At 41.2% G+C, this 17,340-nt stretch overlaps 2 protein-coding genes across 7 annotated transcripts in view; one reads left to right on the forward strand and one right to left on the reverse strand.

The window, feature by feature from the left end:
* The window catches only part of rabgap1l (RAB GTPase activating protein 1-like), a 110,912-nt gene extending 104,343 nt beyond the window's left edge, over positions 1-6,569 (forward strand). For all 4 annotated transcript variants that reach the window (XM_078258654.1, XM_078258655.1, XM_078258656.1 and 1 more), the window contains 4 exons: positions 611-694; positions 1,183-1,254; positions 2,441-2,641; positions 3,264-6,569. In XM_078258654.1, the coding sequence (XP_078114780.1) occupies positions 611-694; positions 1,183-1,254; positions 2,441-2,641; positions 3,264-3,419 (513 nt within the window). In that variant the 3' untranslated portion in view covers positions 3,420-6,569. The remainder of the gene's footprint in view (positions 1-610; positions 695-1,182; positions 1,255-2,440; positions 2,642-3,263) is intronic.
* A 2-nt stretch (positions 6,570-6,571) lies between these two features.
* Positions 6,572-11,945, reverse strand: LOC144523228 (interferon-induced protein 44-like). Of its 3 annotated transcripts, none has more exons than XM_078258658.1 (8): positions 11,839-11,945; positions 10,721-11,249; positions 10,004-10,052; positions 9,639-9,834; positions 8,834-8,986; positions 8,551-8,722; positions 8,038-8,138; positions 6,572-7,712 (listed from the first exon to the last, which is right to left on the reverse strand). In XM_078258658.1, exons 2-8 carry the CDS (start codon positions 11,190-11,192, stop codon positions 7,518-7,520), a joined length of 1,338 nt encoding a protein of 445 aa, XP_078114784.1. In that variant the 5' UTR covers positions 11,193-11,249; positions 11,839-11,945; the 3' UTR covers positions 6,572-7,517. The 3 variants fall into 3 exon arrangements, with proteins under 3 accessions (XP_078114784.1, XP_078114785.1, XP_078114786.1); XM_078258659.1 differs by having other exon boundaries at positions 11,887-11,907; XM_078258660.1 differs by lacking the exon at positions 10,721-11,249 and having other exon boundaries at positions 11,839-11,891.
* Positions 11,946-17,340: the final 5,395 nt, after the last annotated feature.

The following is a 17,340-nucleotide window of genomic DNA, read 5'->3' on the forward strand; positions in this document are numbered from 1 at the left end:
CTTAATGGCTATAATTACTTAAAACTCCACTGAAAGTTTCTGTTAGTGACCAAAGAAAATGCATCAGCAGGAGGCTTAATAATGGCTATAAAGTAAATCATCCTGTTACAAAAGAATATGTATTCTGGTAATTAGAGCAAAAATCCAATAGAACAATAAAATAGGTACTATATAGCTACTACTATATTAATATAATTACCATTTAAATGATACTCTGTAGTTTTGTATTTAGTGTTGATCAACAGTGCAATCAAACCCCCAATGGAATTCATGGCCTCTATTTTTTTTAACATTTAGGGCATTTTTAAAGCTCAACTTTCAGTCTTACACAACCTTTTCTGTGAGTGGTGATTACTATTGATCACCAAAGTGGCAAATTTTGGTAAATTTGTTGTTATAATTATGCCTAAAAGAGGATTGATGCAGTATACTATTTAACCACAGTTGCATAATAACTTCTGCACAGTGGATGTGTTAATTTTATTAATTCTCACCAAGGCTATTTTATCACCCTGGCAAATGTATACCATTATGTTATAGTGTCATATCAGCTCACCCTCCTCATTAATGTACGATATACATTTTTGCCATCTTGTTTTGTTCCTCCCAGCTGAAGGAAGTGTTCAGGAGGGAGCTAGAAAAAGCAGAGCTGGAGATCAAGAAAACCACAGCGATCATAACTGAATACAAACAGGTTGGACAGTTTTAATGACTTCAATTCATCTGCTGTTTTTAAAATGGAAAAAAAAGTTACCATCCACATTTACTTTTCATATAATATTCACACTTTAATTTTGTGAGCACTTTGCAGTGCAGTGTTCTGTAAATATAGGTCATATTATTAGTAGTAACAGTAATAACGTTTGTACTCTCATTAAAATTAGCATATCAGTGTCATTCTGACTGTATTATTGTTTTAATTGTATTTGTATAATGTATGCTATATCCCTCACTGCTACACTAACTGTTTACATAGAGTAACAGGGTAATACAGATTGAACTACATACCAGGTGAAGCCCAAATAACAGATTGTTTTTCTTGAATATGTGGAGATATGTGTGTGTGAAAAGAGTTTTGATGGAGTTAAAAAATTAAGAGATGAAGAATCTTCAGTGTATCTCTTAACTTGTAGTTCAAATGTGTAATCTCTGTATAAAACGGACTTCCTCTCCGTGTTTCAGATCTGCTCCCAGCTGAGCACCAGGCTGGAAAAACAGCAGGCGGCAACAAAAGAAGAGCTGGACATCGTCAGGGTGAGAGCACACTGTTAACGCACAGCTACTGTAGAAGGTAGCAGATGCAAGTTAGTAAGACTTTCAATCTCTTAACACCACAATATGTTGCATCAGAGAACAAGGTAATTTGCAGAACTGTTCTGTCTTTCAGTCCAGTTAAGACAAGCCTAGGTTTGTACATTATCACACCCATATAGAGCCTGATTGCACAAATGATCCCACGCCGCTCATTTAGCCCTTGTCAAACATGTGATGTTGCTCTTCGTGGGTGTGGCAGTGTATCACCTCAGGCCTGAGGAAAAGAGATCAGGACATTATCCCTAATGTAATTTTTTGCCAGTTGAAACAGAAAGTTGTAGCGGGACATAACACAGGGAGGCAACAATATAAAGTATTCATGAGAGAAATACTGTATGTTATTTTCAGTGAGTGTTCCTCTTATGCCACGGTGATGGCTGGTTTACCACAGGCAATGGTAACATGACTCTAAGGCAGTCATGAGCAGTTATTTGAAAGATTTACTGTCATTTACATTTTTATAATAAATAAGTGACTTGTAAGAGATGTAGAGAAACCTAATTCAGAGATAAACAATGTAAATGTATAAATGTGCTTTGATTGACTGCTACAGCATATTAGCTTTGGCTGAACTGTGCATTACGTTTTTATACGCAACAGAGATGTTGGTTGTAGATGGCAGGGTGGAGCAGTGCATGTAGTGTGATGACACTGTGGATTAAACTTTCCCTTGAGCAATGAGTACATGGGAGGAATAATCTATATTCTAACCCTAACCCTACCTGTGAGGTCCTAGCCACCAGGATAAAGTCAATCAAAGGAAAAGATGGGTCACATACTCCTAGTCCGCATGGACAAAATATCCATCCACTGTTTTGATTACAAGGTCTTGATCAGGGCATAATGCTCTCGCAAAGGTGAAACCCTAAATAAATAAATAAAGTGGGTTTTGCATCAGAACAAGAAGTGTGTGATGGTTTGCCTGTAACAAATACAGTATAAACAACAAAGAATATTATTTTTCACCTACTGCTTAACAATGAAGTATTCTAACACACCAGATGTGTTCTCCTGCTTTAGCATAGCACTTAATTTGTAGCATACTTTCTACCTGATCTTACATGTCTGCAAAATATGTTCACCCACCAACCTCTGCTAACATATGTGTGTTTCTGTGCCCGTGCAGAGTAAAGTATTGGGCTGTGACCACTGTAGAGACCTGTTCACAACCCTGGGGTCCCTCCAGTCTGCGTCCCCCGGCAGGGACAAGACATCCACCGAGCCGCTGGACGAGGAGAAGGACGGACTGAAGGAGCAGCTGAGGCACCTGGAACTGGAGCTGGCACAGACCAAACTGCAACTGGTGGAGGCCAAGTGCCGCATCCAGGTCAGAAGCACCAGGGAGAGACAGTGATATGATATAGTAATAGCTGCTGCAGAGATGCAGGACAAGTCTGTAGGAAATAGATAGAATAAGTAAAACTGTCATAAAGATCTAAGTCAGTATCACAAAGACAAAACTGTAGATAATTGTATTTTAAGTAGTATTAACATAACTGAGTTTACTGCACATTCAGTACTTTATTACCGTATAACTGTAGCTTAGTTAGATACAAGGACACCAAACACAAACCATGCCATACTAGCTGCTCTGTAAGGCTTTATTTAGGAACAGCTGCGCGTTAAGCAAAATGCTAACGTCAACATGCTAACAGTGACAATGTTAAACTTCATGACCCTAAAAACATAACATAATAAAGATGTAATACAGTACATACTGTACAACCATGAATGGGATGTCACATTTTGAAGGATACACCAAGAAGACAGTCCATTAAGTGTATTAATACACAGGTGCATTGAAAAGACTGTTGCTAGTTTGGCTGCTAATTTAAATTGTCAGTTGTCATAAACTGCTCATGTGTGATTGGAGATATGTTTAGTAGGTGCACGGTCCGCATAGCACATGACATAAAACAGTGTTTTGCTGACTCCTTGTCTCTGTGCAGGAGCTCGAGCACCAGCGGGGAGTCCTGATGAACGAGATCCAGGCAGCCAAGAACTCGTGGTTCAGCAAGACTCTGGGCTCCCTGAAGAGCTCTACCTCCTCTTCCTCCAGCTCCACATCCCAGACCCCGTCCTCACCAAAGGAGGGCCCCGCCTAGACCATCCTCCCCTTCATCTCTCCTTCCCCCTGCAGGATGCACACTAGAGCTGAGGAACACAAGTTGAAGAAACAAGCAGTGGAGAAATGCAGTATTCCTTTTTTCATCCAGTGGCAATGCAGAGCTCGACAGCTTCTTGGACTGCAAATAGCTGAAAAGATAAGGGAGGAAACAGGCGGAGGACTGGACCTGCCACCTGTCTTTCACTTAATGTTTACGTTTGAGTGAACAAAAGAAATGTCTGTTTACCTTCTCCGCTTCACAGGGGATGAGACAGGTGACAGTGAATCATCAGTGAGGCTTGAAGTTGATTTAGAGTTCAGTGGTCGTTGCTGACAGTGCTTTGTTAAGTTCCCATAATAAGAAAGCTGAATTAACATACACAATGGCATCCCTCATGTAGGTGAATAATGTAGCTCCACCTTGTGGTCAGACATTGCTACTGCAGAGTTATAGTCCTTTTATCTGTGTAAGATTATGTTTTTAGGGAGCTGAGATTAAGTCTCACAATTTGGATAATATTTCTAATGTTAGTGATTGAGCTACATATGCAGAGATATTATACGTTCACTGCATAGAAATATAGTGATCTATATTAACCATCTTCAGCGCAGCAAAGCCACAGCACTCTGGAAAAAGGAATACTGCATGCAGTCTTAAACAAGAACAACACAAAAAGTTGAATTTCTTTATAGTAATATAATCTAAACAATGTTGTCATATAAATATGTATAACTAATTATTGATTTTTGTAATAATCTTGTACAGTTCTTTAAGAGAAGAAAACCCAAGGAAAAGTTATTTGTTAATTTTCTTTTTTTTTTACCGTTTGGAATTTGAATGTCATCTCTCTAGATGTTGACGTAAGCACAGTATGTGGTCGAGCCGGTGGAGTCCAAACGCTGGAGAACCAAAGTGACAACCTGCAGACATCTTAATGTGTTTAATTTCCCTGATGTTTCTTGAGTCATGGGTTGAACTGACTCACGGTGTGTAATATCACCTTAAAATTGACTGATGAGATTTGATTTAAAATCACAGTTCCAGCTCAGGCCTGTAATTGGCATTTTAATTTTGTGTCACTACATGCAGATTTCAAGCATGCAGCCATCATTTTGTGAATAGCTGTGATCAGAAACGGGCACTTTTGCCTTTCTATGCCTGTTCCATCCTTTTTATACTATTAGTTATTCATTTGGAATTAGTATAACACAATGCCACACAAGTCTCCTAAAAGGTTTTTATAAAAATGTACTATGCTACAGTACACATTAACCTTAGTTTTACATTTTCAGTTTTGAAATGTTTTTAGCTGTCTCTGGTGTCGGCATTATAGTTGGAGATGTCAGGGCTTGGGATTTTCTGGCATTTGTTATTTTACAGATGGAAAAAATGGCTTCCACAGAGCCAGAAAATCCATCACAGTAATAATGCAGTCAGCACATTAAACTAGGTAACTCTATAGTACAGTATGTGCTCTAAAGTATCCGTTACATAGCACAATTCATCCCTAAATAAACGCCTAGCATAACATTAATAAGCAAGAATAGGGTGCAATTTTCCCACATCATTGCCAAACCGTCCTAAGACCATTTGCACAGCTGCACCAACACCTTCTTTGTCAGGTTAACACAACACACTTTTTAATTAATACTTTACGCAATGAGAACAGCTTGTAGATCACTAAATCTTCCCTGTGTCCTTGGTGGACTGTTGGCTGTGTTGCTCAGTGCTAATACATTAGTAAAAACTGCATTGATTAATACGAGCCAACTACTACTGTAGTATCTTGAAAGTGGGAACTTAAATCCGGTCTAAAGCTAAATAGTAAAAGATCTTAAATGATGTAAAGTTAAATTTGGCAGTTTTCTTTAAGTTTTCTTTAAATTCAGCCTTGACAAATTAATGTCTCACTTACTGTATATTTACATGGGACTGCTAGCTAAAAAGTTCAAACTTAATTCACAAGCTTTATTGATTTTGACAGAATATATATATATATATATAAACTACAAACAGGTTCTACTTATGTTACTGGTTGCCAATATAAGTGTGAGGACCACAGCCAGTGATATACAGTAAGGACACAAGTAGTATGTGTACTAAGTTGACAAATATAATTGGCCAAAAGGTCTGTTTAGCTTTAACATGCATGATAGTGCTGTGTTAGCAGGTGGAAAGCTGCAGGGTAGGTGCCAAATGTCCTGCTTTATTCTCCCCTCTGGTTGTCACTGTAATCAGCCTTTGGACTCTGACCAAGCCCGTGTGTACTTGTTTGTGTGCGAGTGTGTTTTTGATGTGTGTGTGTGTACATGTGTGTTCTGCAATGTAACCAAGTGGTTAAAGTTGAAATGGTTTCTTCTTCACGTGGCTGCCTTTTTTGTTGATGACTGAAGCCGTTGGCTGATGAGAGGAAAGCCATCTGACAGTTTGAAAATGTCGGAGAGCGTCAGCTGTGCCATAATAGCCCCCCCCTTCTCCATCCCCAGTGTTCTTCCTCCGTGCTCCCAACAACCCGAACCAACCATCATCTGATCCTATTGACAGATCTGCTGAATATCATTTTCAGCAGCCTGTTTGACACATTTCCACCAGGAGCCTCCCAGTACGACCACTGAGCAGCTCGACTGGAGGAAATGCATCAATATCATGGAAAAGTAGAAAAAGGAAGCGGACTATCATTGATTCCCAGGTGTGTGTTTTGCATTTCCAGGACATTCCTTCTTCACTATCGTGCATCATTCTTGTTGGTCACACTTGTGACAGTTACAAAGTCGTACAACCAGTTTAATGTAAACTGTGGCCAAGTTGGAGAGAGCTCCTCCTCTTTTATGTGCACTAACACAACATCAATATTTTAAACACTATTTCAAGATGTGCGTTTATTTCAAAGTTATCCTGAGCACAGAGCATAATTATTTTTTAACTGATGATTATTGTTGCTGAGAGGACAGCCGCCAATTTAATATACACTCTAATTCAGTTCATTTCAATGCTGCAAAAGCAGGCGACCAGTCTGATTAGAGGTGTGTTGTGTAGTTTACGGTTTGCTGTAACACCACAGTCCTGTTACACAGCTGGTCCAACTCTAACACTGTTTACTGTACAGTAACTGTCTGACCTGCATTAATAAATTTCAGTTTTTCTGTTCATGCACTTTGAGCTTTTATTGAACAACAAAATACTGACTGATTATTCATTTTAGGAATAATAAAGGATCTACATAGGAAGTTTCCAAGTTCTACATGACATCCTGTCCTTGTTGTCACTGACTCAACTAGAAGCACAACGATAAACATGATTCTATCTGCCAATACAAACATCTGAGAAACTAGAAACTTGAAAAAACATATTCCCAAAGCCTGATAAAACAAAAAAGTATATAAGTATTTTATATATATATATATATATATATATAAGCATGGTTGGTGTCCGAGGAGCACATACTACAGAGTATTTTTATTTTGTACCAGGATGCATAATGTTAAGCAGCTACTGCAAAATCTGGGCCACATACACTACCTGTTATGAGGCTTTCCTTCAATAATGGCTATTTTACCAAAGATTTAAAAAAAGATTTAAAATCATTTAGACACCAAATGTATTATTTACATTTGAAATAGTTTTGGCCCCAAAATAATAATGATTAAAATCCCAATCAAGCTTATGTGGCAGGAGAGTCCAAACTTTTAAACAGTAGTGTAAATATGAAGTATTGTTGTGTTATGCTTTACATTATTAGAAAGTTTCAGTTAAGTCAGATTTGGTACATACAAAATCAACTGTATGTTTCTATAATCATGGAGTAATGTGGAAGGCAAAAACTGATAATTAGGTAAAGGCCCCATGACTGGCAGTTACATCTAAATCAATTCCAATATTACCAATAAAATTGATTCAGGTAATTAAAAATGAGCTATACATTGTTTGTATCTGGTTTAAACTGGTTTAAACTGTTGACCGACTGTTATGAATATGGAACATGATAATAGCTAATTTAGGCATTTATCTATTTTCTGGTACTACTACAAGGCTAGAAATGGGGTAGCCATCGTTGATCTGACATCAACCTGACAACATCTGAAGTGCTAATCTTTACTATTCTTTGGTTTCAATGTTGCTCTTTCTGTCACTGAGCTCATCGAAGTAACTATCAGCGGCACGAAGCATCTGGATGACAGCGGTGAGTAGCAGAATGTCACAATTCAGGTCCAACTCCAACTCTTTGCTGTAGTTCTTCACTGGAACAACACAGGACATTGGCACACCAAGCCGAGCGCTGACCTCCTGCATCTGGATCACAAGAGATTCAGATGAGCCATTTTATTCTTTTTTGACACCAAAAGACAAAGAATTGCATTAATTAAAAAAGGTTAATTGTGTTAAATTTTTGTATTTCAGTAGGTTATTATCCATTGCAATTCAACGACAACATACAGTATACCTGAAACTTTACTGTACACAACGTAAGAGAAAACTTAAGTTAAATGAAATTCAGATTTCATGTTGCTGTGTGGCTTATGTCACTCCATCAAGATCACTAATTATCAAAAATTCAAACAAGCTTTTTTGCATTTTTTTTTCAGAATAAAATCCTCCAATTTAAAGTTGATCTCACCATTTCCTCGATGTAGCCGCTCTTATAAATGTTCCTAATGTCCTGTGAGACAAAAGAGCAGGCTTCATCCACTTTAGTCAGCAGGACCAACTGAGGAATCCCTGGAAACAAAAACAAAAAAAACTGTCTCCATCTCTGAAATTCTGTGCATCTACTGTACTGTAGTGCAGTGTAGTTACTATGCTACTATTCCATTCAAATTTCTATTCGTTTTATTTTAGCTTTCAATTGTTTTGTGATAGGTGATTAGTATGCAGCCATCTGTTGTAGAATGTTCTTACATGAGCATTTGTATGAAATGCAGTTCTGTTAGCAGTCCTTACATGTTTTAATGGTTTGTGAATATCAAACATTGGTATCAAAATATGTGTATTGACCATATACTGTATACATGAATGTATACTGTTATAGAGAACAAGATGTGTTTTTTTTGTACTGTTAATGACTTTTATCAGATAACATTTTAGTCAGTGAGGTCTGAGGATGCAGTACATTAGACTCATTTTCACTGACCCATTGAGTTGACCTTTCTGCGGATAGCTTCCAGCTTCAGCTCCAGCTTTGTGGGCATGATGGAGACCTTGCAGGCATCAGTGACATAGGCCACACAGTGGATCTCATCCTTGAGCCCTGGAGACTTACGATAGCCGCTGGTCTCCGGATGCAGAGGAGCAGAAGGATTGAACTGAATCATACATGTGAAAGAAAAGGACAGTTTGTTACAGAACAAAACTACAACCAAATCATTGCATCGTCACGTGTTTATTATCCTGCTGAATGTAACAAAATTCTCTACCTGATAACTGTCTGGCAGATGGCCTTTGAGGATGCTGATGATATCATCTATATCAAGCCCCGCCCCTGTGTTTTCCTCCAATCCCATGGTATCACAAAAGATGATTGGCAGAGGTTTTCCTCCTCGTCCAGCTTTCACCGAGTAGGTGCGAAACTGTCAGGTAAGGAGTTAAGGTAAGTAATGGAGTTGATCATACAAAATGTAGATGGTGAAAATTAGTCATGACGCAAATTGTAATTTGTAGACTTAAAACAAGACTCACTCTGCCTTTTTTTTAAACTTGCATAAGTAGGACTGCCAATGCGTACACAAAGACAGCTGCTGTCAATCACTTAGTAAGTGCAGCTATTAACTTTTTCATTAGCAGTCAAGACCGCACTTGTGATACTTTGTTGGTGAAACAGGCTGAGCAGGAAACACTACCTACTTAAAAAATAGGTAGTGTTAACTTCTTATGCCAGACCTAAAGACCTGCCTCAACAAGTCTGCAGCCATGCTAGTGGCTTTGTGAGGCTGTACTTAGGCACAGTGGTGCTTTGAGCCAATTGATAGATAAAAAGCACAGCTAAAGCTGTTGGGAATGCCAGCTGTTATGCTGGTTTTTATTACTTATACTTTATTAAAAATGTATTCTGACTTGATGAAGGCACAAGAGTAAAGCGTCAAGGGATCACCAGTAGTATTACAATGGTAGTAATTGTGTATTATTTTTGCTTATTTTTGGCTGAATAGGGGTTAAAAAACAGATACATTTTACAATGATATGAACTGTAAAGAGGTTGATGGAGCACGAGCTGAAACTAACCTTTGTGGTGAGGCTGGTGGTAGAGCTGCCAGCGATGGCCTGGTTGATGACGTGGCCTCTGAATACAGAGTTGATAGAATTAAAGAAGCTGGACTTTCCAGCTCCAACTGGTCCAATGAGCAGAACCCGAACCTGGGGCACAGAGCTGATCATGGGGCAGTAGAGCTTAATACTGTCCATCAACTCTGTTCTCTTCCTGATGAAACAAGAGCAGTTTTAAAACATCTAATTAATTATAATTATTTAGTCATTATTATTTAATTAGTATTTTTGAAAAGTATGACATGGTGCAATATACTGTAACATATTAAAGAGTAGTACAGTAATAGCATTATATGATGGAAGGGATGCCCCATCCAGCTTACTCAGTTTCCCAGACCATCGGCCTCCATGGCTTCTCAAATTCTGGGATCTCTGTTAAAGAGGGAAAAAAAAAACGCTTTTACAAAACAATATCTCAGTTTCTTCAAATATCATCCAGCCATTCAATTTTAAATTGTAAACATTTACACAATGAATCATCAATAAACTGTCTTTTGAAGTTATGAAATGAATTGATCATGTTATTAAATCTAAAATAAAGTATCCCTTAGACAAGCTCATTTTTTACTTTTGTTTGTAAGCTAAAACCACTCCCTTGTTCGTTTCCTTGCTTTGCCCAAAATAATAAATTGAGATTTCAGACACTTATGGTTCATCATTTGGACTACTGGTTGTTATTAGTTAGTGAGTGGTGAAAAGAAACTAGAGATATCTCCTATTTAACTAGCGCTAGCCTGTTCAGACTGGATGGCTTGTATAAATAAACATAAATCCAGACATGTATCCAGGTTTACTTTTACAGAAAAGTCTGGTTTCCGGTACCCAAATATATGGCGTATGTATAATGTGTTTGTTCTGGCAGCACTTCAACAAAATACAGCTGATTAACAATTTCATTGAGCGGTTGAGTAAAGTGCATTAATCATTTATTAGAAAAGGGGAAACAAAATGCTTTTGTTTATAGATCCAGAGCTCAATCAGGCTTGCCTTGTGCTTGATGTAAGATACAATCTGTTTTTTTTGTTGTTGAAAAAACTCACCCTCGACTTCATAGACTTCACACTCAGTCAGGTTGAGGTCATTGCCATGCATTTCTACAGCATTTAAATTGTAATAATTTCCTGGATTGCTATAGACTGCTGCTCGGCTTCCATGGACAAGAATAAATGTTTCTCCAAAATATGGACCAGAGTTAGCCATCATTCTCACTGCGTTAGCAGGAATAGTGACCGGATACTTGATGAGCTTTTCTCCAATGAAGGTGAAAAGAAAGGCCTGGTCATCATGCACATACTGTCCAGACTGACTGAAAGGTTGTTTGGTGTAGCCTCCAAACACATAACCAGAGGCGTTGTAGCCCACTGACAATGTGGGACAGTGGTTGTCACATAGTTGGTGAAAGGCTGCACCGGTGAAACCATGGATACTGGCCTTGTACAGCAGCTGGAGTTTGACTCTTCCCAGCTGGGAGCAGATAGTTTTTTGCTGGCTATTGGTTAACATGCAGTTCATAGTGGACAGTTGGTCTGCTGAAGTTCCTGAATGGGGCGTCTGGAGCCTTTTAAGTGTCTGAACACAGAAAAAAACAACTGCATTAAAGATAAAGATAAATGCTGTTTTGGGTTTTAATAGTGTATCTAATTTCGAATTAATTGACCCAAGGGGTAAAGTGGATCCAACTAGTATAATTCAGGTTCCAAGTTAAGACAATAAACAGCAAAAAACATTGTATAAATCATAATAATTGCAGTAATTATTATTGCTAGTATTGTCACAGTATTCTATTGCCTACTGATAACAGGTTCTGTTGACACTGAGCGGTGTGATTTAACTCTTCAGAGGCCATATTTTAGTACTTTTTGCTCATAACAAAACACGTGTTTACATAGTATTCCAATAAAAAATGTCTAATTGAATTGTCATAATTTTGCTTAGGCTACATTTAGTTTGAAAAAACGCCCACATTAAACAGATTAGACTCAAGATTAAATTGACTAGTCGTCAGTCATATTGGCTACGCAACAATTAAACAGCATCAAATTGGCATCAGTTGTAAAATATTGGTAAGCTGAAATAGCCTACATCACAACTGTTTTTGTCGGCAACAACTTAATAACTAAATCTGGCAAAAGTATTACAAATAATAATGCAGTTTTACCTTTTTCTTTGAAAAAACGCAGGGAAAACCGAAATGCAGCTGACTCACTTTTCAGGAAGATGAAGGTCCGCTGCGCACTGGCAGCTGATGCAGCAGACAGGCCTGAATAAAACTAGAAAGTACTAGGGTGTTGCCTTCAGAATAAGATTGTGTAAAAAAAATCCTACAAAAAGGTTTTTAATCTGATTTTTACTTCATTCATCAAAATTACTGTAAAAAATGTTTGTGTTTGTGTTCGAGCATGTAGCACTTGCTAAATGTTTACTACACTTTACAAGTCCAAATCTTCACACAAATCACTTTATTTTGAAGGTGATTATTGGAAGTTAAAGACACATTTTAGCTGTCTTGACTGACACAACTTTTAAGTTTCGTTTTCCCATTAATCCGACATGATGGTTAACTACAGCGTCACATCGTTACTTCAGTGTAAAAGAATATATACACTATGTTATATGTAATGTACTCAGTCCATAAGTTTACTGCTCCTCAGCTGGTCCAACTCGAACACTGTTTGCTATACAGTTTTTCTATCCATTCATTCTAAATATAATTCATTAATTTAGGAATAGGAAGATTTTCTAAGTTTCCAAATTCCCCATCACCTAAAGTCTGGTCAGCAAGAGCTTTTATTGTCACTGCGTGTGTTTACAACAAAGAACAAACTTAATACATAGCATGCAACGTAACAATAAACGTGATTAATTACTTTTTTTTGCCAATGCAAACATCTGAGAAACTAGGAAGTTGTTTCCTGACAAAAAACATCAAATACTAATAAGGAAGTTAGAAAACCAAAACTGAAAAATTATTTTAAAAAAAAGTCCAATTGAAAGGTATGTACAGTGCAAATTATAGGCCTACCCATTGTATGGACTCACTGAGCAACAGAATACAACATACAAAATAAAATGTATTTCTGTGACAAAATTTGTAATTTGTAAACTTGGATACAACTTAATTTGTGTAAATACATGTATGGTATGTCAAAACACCAAAACCCAGAGTGTATAACTATAACTGAAACTGAATTAAACCCAAGTGGTCTATTTCAATTATCCATGACTGACTATTTGAACTGTTGATTTTGCATTGCATTGAATTTGCGTTGAACAGCACAGTGTGTGCACCTACTGCAGCAGTCAAAGCTTGCAAGGAGTGCTGAAAGAACATATAACGTAACACCAAAACTAAAAATATGGAATGAAAGTCGGAATATATACAGTGACAGTTTGAATATATAGAATGACAGTCAAAAAATAGAAGAGATATTGAATATATAGAATGAAATCTGATGTCATCAAGGCACTGACCCCATCTTGCGTTTTCGATGTGTTTCATCCATACGAATGTTGCTGCAAGAAGTGGGACACTATGAGTCAGAACAAAATCTAGTATCAGCAATCCTTTTTAATAATTAGGGCTGAAACGATTCCTCGAAGAACTCGAATAATTCGATTACAAAAAATCCTCGATGCAAAATGACTTGCCTCGAAGCTTCGTTAAATCAATGTTACCAACGTTGTATTGCTGACAGACGGTGTTTCCGCACGGATCATTATAACTGTCACACACCAGACGCTGCTCAGTCTGCTGCTGGCGATACATGCCAGAGCGTAAATAGTGAGGGGCTAAGAGAAGAGACAGGCTGGAGAAAACGACAGAAAGTGTCCAAATTACATAATTAAAACGAAAACTCTGTACAGTGTGTCTACTGCAAAATCAAACTAGCTTACCACAATAATAGCACGAGGTCAATGCTTCAGCATCTCAACAGAAAACATCGAGTCTAACTTAAGCTAGGATGACCAGACGTCCCCGGTTTCCGGGGACAGTCCCTGGTTTTGGTGACCTGTCCCCGGAAATGTCCCCGGTTTTCACTGTGACTGAACCAACCCGAAATTGGAATGAAAGAAAGAAAACATTGACCAAACATATAGTCACGCTGACTCGCGCACGCGCAAACTCAAGCCAGAGCAAGCGCTGCTCAGAGCTCAGATATGTTCTAGAATGTCCATATTTTACGATGCTAAAATTACTGTTTATTTACATGAAGTCTGGTGGGTTTAGCGAACGCAATTTTGCATACTTTTTATCTTTTAAAAAAAGGATCTTACTCTAACAGAAAGATCAACCTCCTTAGAAATCCTTTCCATAATGTTGTCAGACACTTAGAATATTCATCTGAGCCTGTCAGCAGCAAAACGAGCACTTTTATGAACGTAAATACAAGCTGGACAATTGACGTCCATTAACTTACATTGTAGCTTAATTTCGCCATTGCCGACTGCGATCTCGTTTAATACTGGACCAATGTCAAAGGAAAATATTTCCTCAATAGTTTTAATTGTATCCGATACTCAATGAGCTGTTGCAGAAATGAGCCCAGCCTGAAGCAATAAAGCAAAAGCTGTCAGATAATAGTAGTGCAGGATCCCGAGGCGTTCCCAGGCCAGGTTAGAGATATAATCCCTCCACCTAGTCCTGGGTCTCCCCCGAGGCCTCCTCCCAGCTGGACGTGCCTGGAACACCTCCCTAGGGAGGCGCCCAGGGGGCATCCTTACCAGATGCCCGAACCACCTCAACTGGCTCCTTTCGACGCAAAGGAGCAGCGGCTCTACTCCGAGCTCCTCACGGATAACTGAGCTTCTCACCCTATCTCTAAGGGAGACGCCAGCTACCCTCCTGAGGAAACCCATTTCGGCCGCTTGTACCCTGGATCTTGTTCTTTCGGTCATGACCCAGCCTTCATGACCATAGGTGAGGGTAGGAACAAAAACTGACCGGTAGATTGAGAGCTTTGCCTTCTGGCTCAGCTCTCTTTTCGTCTAACGGTGCGATAAATTGAATGTAATACCGCACCTGCTGTGCCGATTCTCCGACCAATCTCCCGCTCCATTGTCCCCTCACTCGCGAACAAGACCCCAAGGTACTTGAACTCCTTCACTTGGGGGTAAGGACTCATTCCCTACCTGGAGAAGGCACTCCATCGGTTTCCTGCTGAGAACCATGGCCTCCGATTTAGAGGTGCTGATCCTCATCCCAGCCGCTTCACACTCGGCTGCGAACTGATCCAGTGAGTGCTGAAGGTCACAGGCCGATGATGCCATCAGGACCACATCATCTGCAAAAAGCAGTGATGAGATCCCCAGTCCATCGAACTGCAACCCCTCTCCACCCCGACTACGCCTCGATATCCTGTCCATAAATACTACAAACAGGATTGGTGACAAAGCGCAGCCCTGGCGGAGGCCAACTCTCACCTGAAACAAGTCCGACTTACTGCCGAGAACCCGGACACAGCTCTCGCTTTGGTCGTACAGAGGGTGGATGGCCCTGAGAAGGGACCCCCTCACCCCGTACTCCCGCAGCACCTCCCACAGTATCTCCCGGGGCACCCGGTCATACGCCTTCTCCAGATCCACAAAACACATGTAGACTGGTTGGGCATACTCCCAGGCTCCCTCCAGGATCCTTGCAGAGTAAAGATCTGGTCCGTTGTTCCACAACCAGGACGGAATCCGCATTGTTCCTCTTCAACCTGAGATTCGACTATCGACCGAACCCTCCTTTCCAGCACCTTGGAGTAGACTTTACCGGGAGGCTGAGAAGTGTGATACCCCTGTAATTGGCACACCCTCTGGTCCCCCCTTTTTAAAAAGGGGAACCACCACCCCAGTCTGCCACTCCTTAGGCACCGTCCCAGACTTCCACGCAATGTTGAAGAGGCGTGTCAACCAAGACAACCCCTCCACACCCAGAGCTTTAAGCATTTCTGGACGGATCTCATCAATTCCTGGGGCTTTGCCACTGTGGAGTTGTTTAACTACCTCAGCAACCTCCACCAGGGAAATTGATGCCAATCCCCCCTCATCCTCCAGCTCTGCCTCTACCATAGAGGGCGTATTAGTCGGATTTAGGAGTTCCTCAAAGTGCTCCTTCCACCGCCCTATTACCTCCTCAGTTGAGGTCAACAGCGTCCCCATCCTTACTGTACACAGCTTGGATGGTTCCCGCTTCCCCCTCCTGAGGTGGCGAACGGTTTTCCAGAAGTACCTCGGTGCCGACCGAAAGTCCTTCTCCATGTCTTCTCCAAACTTCTCCCACACACGCTGCTTTGCCTCTTTCACTGCAGAGGCTGCAGCCCTTCGGGCCCTTCGGTACCTTGCAACTGCCTCCGGAGTCATCTGGGATAACATATCCCGGAAAGACTCCTTCTTCAGTCGGACGGCTTCCCTGACCACCGGTGTCCACCATGGTGTTCGTGGGTTACCGCCCCTTGAGGCACCTAAGACCCTAAGACCACAGCTCCTCACCGCAGCTTCAGCAATGGAAACTTTGAACATTGTCCACTCGGGTTCAATGCCCCCAGCCTCCACAGGGATGCACGAAAAGCTCCGCCGGAGGTGTGAGTTGAAAGTCTGTCGGACAGGGGCCTCCTCCAGACGTTCCCAATTTACCCGCACTACCAGTTTGGGCTTACCAGGTCTGTCCAGAGTCTTCCCCCACCCCCTGACCCAACTCACCACCAGATGGTGATCGGTTGACAGCTCCGCCCCTCTCTTCACCCGAGTGTCCAAAACATACGGCCTCAGATCAGATGAAACGATTATAAAATCGATCATTGACCTTTGGCCTAGGGTGCTCTGGTACCAAGTACACTCATGAGCATCCCTATGTTCGAACATGGTGTTCGTTATAGACAATCCATGACTAGCACAGAAGTCCAACAACAAACAACCACTCTGGTTTAGATCAGGGAGCCCGTTCCTCCCAATCACGCCTCTCCCTCCATGTGTCTCCATCATTACCCACGTGCGCGTTGAAGTCCCCCAGCAGAACTATGGATTCCCCGACTGGAGCCCCATGCAGGACTCCACTCAAGGTCTCCAAGAAGGCCGAATACTCCGAACTCTTGTTTGGTGCATATGCACAAACAACAGTCAGAGTTTTCCCCCCCACAACCCGCAAGCGTAGGGAGGCGACCCCCTCGTCCACCGGGTTAAACTCCAACGTAGCGGCGCTCAGCCGGGGGCTTGTGAGTATCCCCACACCCGCCCGGCGCCTCACACCCTGGGCAACTCCGGAGAAGAAAAGAGTCCAACCCCTATCCAGGAGTATGGTTCCAGAACCAAGACTGTGCGTAGAGGTAAGCCCCACCAGATCTAACCGGTAGCGCTCCACCTCCCGCACAAGTTCCGGCTCCTTCCCCCACAGAGAGGTGACATTCCACGTCCCCAGAGCCAGCCTTTGCTGCCCGGGTCTGGTCCGTCGAGGCCCCTGACCTTCACTGCCACCCATGTGGCAGCGCACCCGACCCCAGCGGTTCCTCCCACAGGTGGTGGGCCCATGGGATGGAGACATGTCCGCCACGTAGCTTTTTCGGGCTGTGCCCGGCCGGGCTCTGTGGCAAACCCGGCCACCAGACGCTCGCTGACGAGCCCTCCATCTGGGCCTGGCTCCAGACGGGGGCCTCGAGCTTCCTCCAGGCAGGGTCACTTC

The sequence above is a fragment of the Sander vitreus genome, chromosome 9 (assembly GCF_031162955.1).
Source record: "Sander vitreus isolate 19-12246 chromosome 9, sanVit1, whole genome shotgun sequence".
Taxonomy (NCBI): domain Eukaryota; kingdom Metazoa; phylum Chordata; class Actinopteri; order Perciformes; family Percidae; genus Sander; species Sander vitreus.

Bases quoted from the DNA above. Each gene is read 5' to 3' on its own strand.
- LOC144523228 (XM_078258658.1), bottom strand. From the start codon at position 11,192: ATGAACTGCATGTTAACCAATAGCCAGCAAAAAACTATCTGCTCCCAG. The intron at 10,053-10,720 runs GTGAGTTTTTTC...CCTCTTTAACAG, and splicing joins TGAAGTCTATGAAGTCGAGG to AGATCCCAGAATTTGAGAAG. The intron at 8,987-9,638 runs GTTAGTTTCAGC...CTTACCTGACAG, and splicing joins CCACCAGCCTCACCACAAAG to TTTCGCACCTACTCGGTGAA.